Source organism: Haliotis rubra, unplaced genomic scaffold (genome assembly GCF_003918875.1).
Source record: "Haliotis rubra isolate DU_JTF1 unplaced genomic scaffold, ASM391887v1 Scf544, whole genome shotgun sequence".
In the NCBI taxonomy this organism is placed as follows: domain Eukaryota; kingdom Metazoa; phylum Mollusca; class Gastropoda; order Lepetellida; family Haliotidae; genus Haliotis; species Haliotis rubra.
Genome location: NW_025767240.1, coordinates 608,057 through 617,636, shown reverse-complemented (window position 1 = coordinate 617,636; position 9,580 = coordinate 608,057). Strand labels below are relative to the sequence as shown.

General features: G+C 41.8%; 1 protein-coding gene across 1 annotated transcript in view; it reads right to left on the bottom strand.

The window, feature by feature from the left end:
- LOC124253554 overlaps positions 1-9,580 on the bottom strand; it is a 71,946-nt gene continuing 62,366 nt past the window's right edge. Inside the window, exon 9 of the mRNA XM_046687359.1 lies at positions 1-263. Within this exon, the coding sequence (XP_046543315.1) occupies positions 80-263 (184 nt within the window). The 3' untranslated portion in view covers positions 1-79. The remainder of the gene's footprint in view (positions 264-9,580) is intronic.

The window sequence follows — 9,580 nt, the reverse complement described above, 5'->3', positions numbered from 1 at the left end:
AACGAGTGAACTTCGTTTATTAAATACAGAGCTTTACACAGGTCCTCGATTAACTAACTGGTATTGTGATATAACAATTTCATGCTGTGGGGCACTTTTCAGCGGTCTCAGTGCGTCCCCAACAGGCCTCTTCCATGGTGCTGATCTTTGCCACGGCGTACGACATGTACTGTTGGTAGGTGTCGGGCATGACTCTGAGATGTCGTAGACCCAGGAGGGTGAGGTTGTTGTCACGGATGAAGTCGCCAGCTCGAAAGCTGCACCTGTACGTGAATGTTAATGAAAAGTGTGAGGTACAGTGAGATTGAAGATGGTTCAAAGTGTTAATAATTAACCTGGGGTCAACCTGTAACATCATCTTAAAGGATACAAGGAAACAATGAGGTTTTGTAAAATAAAGAAATGTTCCTCCAACTTTAATTATGACCACCGTACCACTGAAGATAATGAACGGGTAACTGTAATACTACCTATTTTGTTAATATATTCTAGCTATATCACAGGCGGGGACGCCATGAATGGGCTTCACACTCAGGGAATCGAACCCGGGCCTTCATCGTGACGGGCAAATGCTTTAAGCGCTGGCTTCCCCACCGCTCCTCAAATTGATAGATGGTTACAAGCTGTGATCAACGGCTGGGGACACCAGAAATGGGCTTCACACATAGTACCCATGTGGGGAATCGAACCCCGGTCTTCAGCGTGACGAGCGGACGCTTTGGCCATTAGGCTACCTCAACGCCCCTCCTGGGGAGAAGTGAGGGAACGTAATTTTGCGCTGTAGGCAACAATATCCAAGGTATATCACTACCGCCTCGTAATGATCCAATCTTCCATATTGCTGTGGAATAAGGCCAATTGTCATGATTTCATCATTATATTTCCTGGATGTAGCTGCTCAACCCTGGTTGATAAATAGATTGTCATGATTTCATCATTTTATTTTTGAGTGAATATGTTAGGAGCTGAGTGTATTTCTTTGCCATAAAAAATCGAAAGCACACCACGCATGATAATATGATAGTTTCAGCTAAAGTGTGTTTAGTGTCTTCAGCGTAATTTAAAACATCATTGTATACTAACAGGGGCGTAGCTGCCATTATAAAAAAAGCCCGCGCATACACATGATTTTTGCTAAAGTACACCATGAAAGTTGGGAAAGCTCTCAATACTATCTAAATATAAAGCTTTGCAACATATCAGGCTTACACGAAAAAATTGGTTTGCTACGCGCCTGACTAAACCAGCATTAGTCTGAACTAGCAAACACAGACACACACACATACATGCTAACGCACACATGCATGCACGACGCTGTATAAGGCCAATAACGCGACTTTTAACCCGAATCTCACCTCATCCTACTTCATCTGCGCGTCGGTCATTGGATATAACACAATTCTTAAGAAGTTTGTCTTTGCACCTGTTCATAACCTTGAAGCATGCAACTTAAAGTAAAGACCCAATGGGAATACCAGTGGTACAACGAAATGAAAATGTTGCAGATTATTCTAACAGTGATACGGCACTTGTCATGAAATCTATCCTGCTGGAATTTTGTTCAAACTCATAAATTAATACATAAGCATGAAGGAATACATATTTAGCAACAAGTGTTTTAGAGATTTTTTGAAAGGGATATTTCGTTTTGGATAAATGATGAACAAGCTTATAGATTTAGGAATTTCCCAGTTGACAACGAAATCATTAAACATAAGCATAATCTGTAAATATTAATCCATGCATCTGTCATAGCGTCTAATTCAGGAGAACCATCGTAAATATATTTCTAAACACCAAAATCTATGTAGCCAACCGATGTGAGAATTGTAATTATTTATATGACGCTAATCTGCAGTCTTAATCATTATTACATTGTCTTGTCAGCCACCCTGTACCACTCTGTCACTTTCATTAATTACTCAATATAATATATTTATAGCCTTAATTGGTCACCCCCTTGGCCGTGTCTGCCATCACATCAACTGGTCAAGGAAGTGCTATTGTTTCTCTGTCTGTCCATTGTTTAGCCTTCGCCTGTCCATTGTTGTCAACTGTATATATGCTCACATCTATGTTGTCAAGAAGTCCGGTATTCTGACTGTCTGTGTAGCGAGCAGGATAATGCCGCTCGTAAGAAACGTCCTGGGGTTCAGCAGGTACTCCGGTCACCTCATATATGCTTACTTGTTGATCATGTACTGTATAGTCAACTTAAGAAGTTTGAACTCAACCGATCCTTCGTCTTTGTCAACGTACACTTAGTCTTACTTATGAGATAATTCGCCAGTCGACCATATCTATGCGCTGACACATCTAATTGTCATCGTGTTCTGAAACCTGGAAGTACGACTGCTGAAGAGCCACTGGCTCATCAACCCGTGAAGATCCGGATATGAATTGATCCTCAGCAACCCATGATTTTCGTCAGAGGCGACTTACGTGATCGGGTGGTCAGAATTGGTTGATACATGTCATCGTATCCGATCGATGCTTATGATGTTGATCACTGGATTGTCTGGCCCGTATCGATTATTTACAGTGAGCTGCCAAATAACTGGAATATTTCTGAGTGCAACGTTAAACAACAAACAAACAAACAAACTGGGTCGTCATGGCTGGTTGCAGATTTCAGACCTGTCCATTGAATCCGTCGCTCCATTATGAATATAAAGAATATAATGTGGCCAGAAATGATTGGAATGAGGACTTACAGATTTAGTAAGATGAAGCTAAAGGTTTGTCCCGTACACACAGCTTACCCGAAGCTACAAACAGCAAACTGTTGCAGGTCACCTTTAACTATTTGTGGTCATTATAACCACACTTAAAACAGAAAACATTTTTACAGACATATTTTTTGTGCAACTTACACTGCCCATAGTAGACTGGACATCTATTCAGAAACCGAACTGACCGGATAAAGACAGCAGCCCACTCGTCCGTTGACGTCATGACAACGCTGATGCCGTATGACTGTGCTGTGACCATGAACATAAAGTATGCAGCATTGGTTGAGATTCAGTGATGGTGGTGGTGGAATTGGGTTTAACGTCGTGCTTGAGAATATTTCGCTTATATGACGACGTGCATGCGTGTGTATGTGTATGTGCGGCTACTTGTACTAGCCCAGACTTAAGCTGGTTTTATAGTGCTAGCCCACTGAGAGACCATGCCGCAGTGAAGCATGAATACCCCACTCAGACACATTATACTGACTCCGAGCCAACCAGTCCTTGTTGTACCCATTAATGCCGATCGCCAGGCAGGGACCAACCAGTACCATATTTTAACGTGTTTTGGTATGACGCGGTCGGGGGTCGAACCCGGGGACCTTCCGCACTCCGGGCGGATGCTCTAACCACTACACCACGGAGGAGGTCTGAGATTCAGTAATGAAGTAAGGCAGTGGTAGTTTTGCTGTAAAGACTGGCCTGGTCTTTCAGAGACCATCAAAATATTTCAATGTAGTCTGGTCCAGTGAGTTAGAAAATGTTCTGAGAATTTTTCAGATATTGATGCAGGATGCCCGCTCTTGGCTTTGTCATCTCACATAGCAAGAACACCAGCTGTTTTCAAGAGGATTCCCACCCTCGGATATTCTGGATGGAAGGCCACTTTTGCAGCAAGGTGGGGCGATGTCGTAGCCTATTGGTTAAGGCGTTCGCTCGTCAAGCTGAAAACCCGGGTTCCATTCCCCAAATGGGCACATTGTGTGAAACCCATTTCTGGTGTCCCTCGCCGTGATATTGCTGGAATATTGCTAACAGCGGCGTAAAACCCAACTCACTGATTCACTCACTTTGCAACAAGGTTCATATTACCAAACTATTTAAAAAAAAAATGTATTATTGTAAAATATTAATTAAATTGGAATTGTGTTTGTAATGCCTCTTACTCTGTACCGCCATGGTTATTCCGTAACAGACATTTGTATTGTTTCCCGACGCTTTTTATAAATAATACAGCATCAACAGCGCAGGGGACACCAGAAATGGGCTTCACATTGTACCCATGTGGGGAATAAAACCCGGGTCTTCGGCGTGACCAGTAGATGCTTTACCATTAGGCTAACTACCAGAAACATGAGCAAAAAAGTGGGTAATGTTCAAATATTATAAATTTGTAAAATATTTCAGTTTCTTACAAAGGAACTACCAATACAGCCGTTTCATTTGAAGGGAATTTTTTAGGTAACATGTGCAAATATATTTTTACTGCAGCTGATGTGAGAAAAAACAGGCAAAATAACAAATATGTTATTTACAGCTCGGTTACTTAAAATGTTTCGTTATATACACGTAGTTACTCGGTTTTAACTTGAAAGTCAACCATGTTCGTGTATCCACACATGAAACTGTGACATAAGCTGACACGCTGAACGTGGTACACACAACGTTAAAATGATAATGTTTATTGTTAAATAGACACAAAACTAGTTCTTACTTGAGAGTCCCAGCTGCCTTACAAGGTCCTCCACGTACACTGGACGTCGGTTGTTGGGGACCAGTGTGGTGTCCAATGACCCCGTTTGCTTAAATACGAGCCAAACGTACGGGTTGTTCCGTTCCACCGGGTTTCTGGGCCCAAAGTAAGGAAGTATAGTCTGGAACGAAGGACATGCAGTATAAAGACTCTGTTATTGAAGGTATTCTACGGGGTTTCTAGGACCAAAGTGAGTGAGTGGCTTTAGTTTACGACCCCTTTAGCAATATTCCAGCAATTGTACGACGGGGGACAACAGAAATAGCTTCACACATGTGGGGAATCGAACCAGGGTATTCGGCGTGACGATCGAGACGCTTAACCGTTAGGGTACCCAATCCCCCACTGTGACGGTTTGATCATTAAAGTCTCTGAGCATACCAAAGCTACTGACCGTAACACGTGACCTGCCTACGTCACAGTGGAATTCTCATTTTTGCACTCGACAAAAAAAATCCTCTGAGACGTATTCAGACCTAGCATACCTCTTATGTTTAAACTGCTGCTGATTGGTGATGGCATCCTCTTCAGGGATTAAGCAGCGCTGGATTCAATGCTTGATGGCTACCTTTAATACCAGTTCTATGTAGTCCTGATAACAGTTTGTCAAGTAATGTGTAAAATAAGTGCTACATATAAAACAGTGTGTTCAAGAATGAACAGTTTTCAAATTGGCGTCTGGAATGTTTCCATGTTTGGAATATACCCTGCATGCGAACGGACACTAGGTGAAATATTCATGGATGTATGAATGACTCCATCTTCTATTATGAAGAGCTTATTTATCAAATACCTATGTTTTCAATCACGTTCGAATGACACGGTGCTACAAATAGAATTCTAATCCAATTATGCCGTTGACTGATGCACACTTCCCAGTCCGACGTTTGTGCGCCATTCCAAATATAACAGAACTACCTACCCATGATGTCAGTGCAGATTCGGGCTGAGTTAGCGTTCAATGAAGCTTTTTGATTGGTTGTTTATGTTAGGGTAATGAGCCAATGAAAATCCATGATAAGTTACTGCTAAAAGGGAGAGATCTAGTGACGTCACATACGGCACGCAGCTGCGGCTGTTAATTGGTTCAGGGTATATATGCTGGATATATGTCACACTAGATGTCCATATAGAAAGGGGAGAATACCAATCTGTTAGTTTAAATTACTGACACTTTTTCATCATTCCGTGATTCAAACAAGCACCAAACGGCTATTTGACAGCGATGTACTGATGCAGAAATCACAATTGTGTTTTCGACCTTACGTTTGCTTTGTCTTGAATTGTTTATGAAATTTACAATTGTTTCGTCAAATCTGGTTTTCGTCTGGATCTGTATTCTATCTTTTGCCCGACCCTCAGGCAGTTTATTATGTACAGAGTAAAGGCACCCACGTCTCCATTCTGTAGCCTGCCGCCGGGAACGTTGACGTATAACGCATGCATGTAGAATGGGGCGGGGTCAAACATCATGACGGTGTAGAGGGCATTGTCCTCCGCTGGCCACGCCACTTCCGGTTCCAAGCGCAAGTCATAAGGGGGATAAACGGAATTGCCGAGAGGATCGACGACAAAATTTGGTGATCTTTCCGAAGGCACTTCCACTATCCTCCCACAGCCGTTGAACGTACCTGGTATAATAACAAAGACACGTGCGTTCTTGTCAAATACTAAAATAAAAAAAAAGAAAAGAAAAACAGTTTGTTTATTGGGGGTGAAGATGAAATGTGTAAATGTGTAACAACATCTTGGAGCCGTGGCGTGACGAAAGTCAATCTCGCCAAGAAGTCAGACATCTATGAAAAGTTTATCTCATATTAGCATATCTAGCAGATGATGGATTTTAGGATAACATAACTAGATTTAATGACTTCACGCATCGAGTCTATTTACTTAAAACGTAATTGTTGCTACATCAAAAATTCCTTTTACATAAGATGCAATAAAACATTCTTAGTTATTACAAAATTATTCAGATATCAAAAGATTATTCACTGATTTCAAATTTGTCATAATTAAATATTAATAAATGGTCCAATAGCGTGTCATATTTAAATGAATGAGTGTGTGAGGAAGTTGTGCAGGTGGGATCTACTCACGGTCAGATCCATCGGCTGAAATTATAATAAAACACAAACATGTATTTGTGAAGGACAGCATATCGTTGATGTCGCTCTACCTTTCGCGAAATGTTTCGATTTAAGACCCCTGTATCCCTAATATTACCACCCTAAATTGTACGCACAAAAGAACGCAAACTGTCTTACTCTACCTCATACATTTGATAATTTATCTCCTAAAAACAATCATATAGTAGTTACCTCCCTTTATCTAAGGTCACGTAATCGGAAACCGTCTTGAATACCGTTAATTGAACTACAATCCAGAATCATATCATTTCAGGTAAAACACATAATTTCTTTCCAAATTTGTAAAATGAAAGGGGAAAACATTGTCATCTTGATTTTTTTAACTTACCTGGAAGAGTATTATGGTACGTGACGTTGAGGACGAATCCTAGACCGCTGGAGTCGGTTGCATTCTCCCCCCATAATTCGCGAGAGGAGGGAGGTTCGGGTTGGTTGGGAATTCCTACACAAGGGGCTCTCTTTGCCAGGTGGGCAGTCAGTCGCGTACCTCGTCCCAAACCAGAAGGCTGAGGTACTGGCGTAGATGGATCTCATTTCAGTCAGACACGGTCCGTCAAGCCGGACGCTGCAGGCATTCTGGGCGTGAGCGTCTGCAGGACGTTGAATGCAAAAGGAGAATATCACAAATGACATATTAGATAGGAAAGTCATGTAGTAAGTCAATCTCTCTCGTTCTCGTTCGCTCACCACGCCAAAGATCCGGGTTCGATTATCCATATGAGTTAAATGCGTGAAGCCCCTTTCTGGTGTCCCCCGCCGTGATATTGCTGGAAGATTACTAAAAGCGGCGTAAAACAATGATCACTTATTCACAACTTATGGAATTCTTTTTTCGAGGTTAGCTCACTTGCTAACTTGCTCACTCTTTTCTTATTCAACTTTGACCGAAAAAACATGATTTTCATGTGAACAGATTGAGAATGCATAGTCACTGTTGATATATACACACGTGTATTCGGTTACACATGTGCAACACAAATTACCTGTGCATGTCAATAAGTATGAGATATTTCGTGAAGCATATATATTTACTTAGGACATGTATGTTTACACAGTGATCTCAGTGTCCATTTAATGCTTGGATAAATATGCGTCGCTCACATGTTACCGAGCAAACACAGAGCTGCCCTCAAGATGCACGGGGATCGGATTGCATGAGCAAATACCATTGTCCTCGTACCTGCAGTGAGGTTATAGTCTACCATAAGCCCAAATTATGTTTTCAGAATTAATTTTCTCGAAACTGTTTTAGATTGTTAGTTACTTGTTGAAATAAAAAGACAATTTGAATCACCTGATTTGCGGCTTATTTACAGTAACCATGGTATATAAGGGTATCAGAGGTTAATGCAGGAATGCAGGAGTACCACCATTGTTAATAAGCAAACCTTTGAGGTAAAGGACCGTCAGTTTTATGGGCGGTCTATGTGAGGTCAGCAAGTTTTTCGTGTCCTCTGCTTGGTGAGGTAACAACCAGTCAGGCCTGCCTGAACAGGAATTTCGTGACACGATTGTCATCAACGACATTTAGGCAAGAATTCAAATCGACAGGTTTGACTCGGATTTGGCCGTCAGAGTCACCCTCTCAGGGACCGTTTGGCATCGATAACCATTCCAAGGGTACCACACAGAACCCCTTCACGAACATCACTGTTCTGGCCAGAAGTCCGAATCTGGACATCAGAAGATACAGAGGCGGGACCCACCAATCTACTGGAATTGGAACAAGCAAATTGGACTACCATTAGAAGGCTTAAGGAGGGTTGAGGCGGTCACCTGTCACTGTGCACGTTACAGGGACGTCAGCAACATCACAGACCGTAACATTTTACCATGACTATAGCAGAGAGCAATATCACCCTGAATAATCATGTGCTCAACCGTTATGTTATGGTTTCTATCAGTCAGTCAAACCCTTTGCCGAATCATCTAACAAATACATTCCGTGACGTTGTCCAAGTAGATGTTAGCACTACGTGATCTGAGGACGTTTACAGTGTTTGTCAGTGGAGCAAAACAAAATCCTGAATTGAGGGCTAGTGGGATCCGTGGGATCGTCGTGTTAAATAGTGCGTTGACACAGATTCAGTGTGTGGCACAGGGAAAGATTAAGCATTCTAAATAAAGGGTTGGTGGTTCTTAGCTTTACAGAAGTGTACAAGACGTCACTCTCATCGCATCATCATTTCTCTGATCCTTGAAGATCCAGCCTAAAATTGGTCTGCAGCATCCATGCATGTTGTAAGGGGCGATTCACGGGAAAGGCTCATTAGGCTCGATGACATGGTTGATGCATGTAATCGTATCCCAAATGGGTAGGTCGATGCTCATGCTGTTGATCACTGGGTTGTCTGGTCCAGACTCGACTATTTACAAACCTATGTCATATAGCTGGAATACTGCAGAGTGCGGCGTTAAACATCAACCAACAAAAAATCGTGCTGTCATTGACTTTCGACTCGATTATGTACATTCACCTGCTATATACCTAGAAGATTGCGGCGTTAAATGGCAAACAAATCACGATGTCTTCATTACATCGTCCAAATCCGTGAACAGTTGTTGCAACCTTCTATATTTTGTAACTCACGAGGTTTTACTGTCAGTAAAATTGTTATCCATGCGGCAAACTGATACCAATGATAAACCTCCTATCAGGATCAGATAGACATGCATGTGAAGAATGTTGCAGGGACTACTTTATGTAAGCTCTATATATAGATTCGATGCCAAGATGCTCAAACATAGCTTAGACACTGTCTGCATGTGACGATACGTTTATGGAATAGGTGTTCTATACATTCTCGTTATGGTGTCAGTTGTTCAGTATTCTTTTTAATAAAGCTTCTTCATTCATTGAATCCGTTAGAAATGGTGTCACAATAAGAGCAGGCACACTGTCACATGAATAGTCTAAGTTAAACCACAGGGTACCAACGGAATTC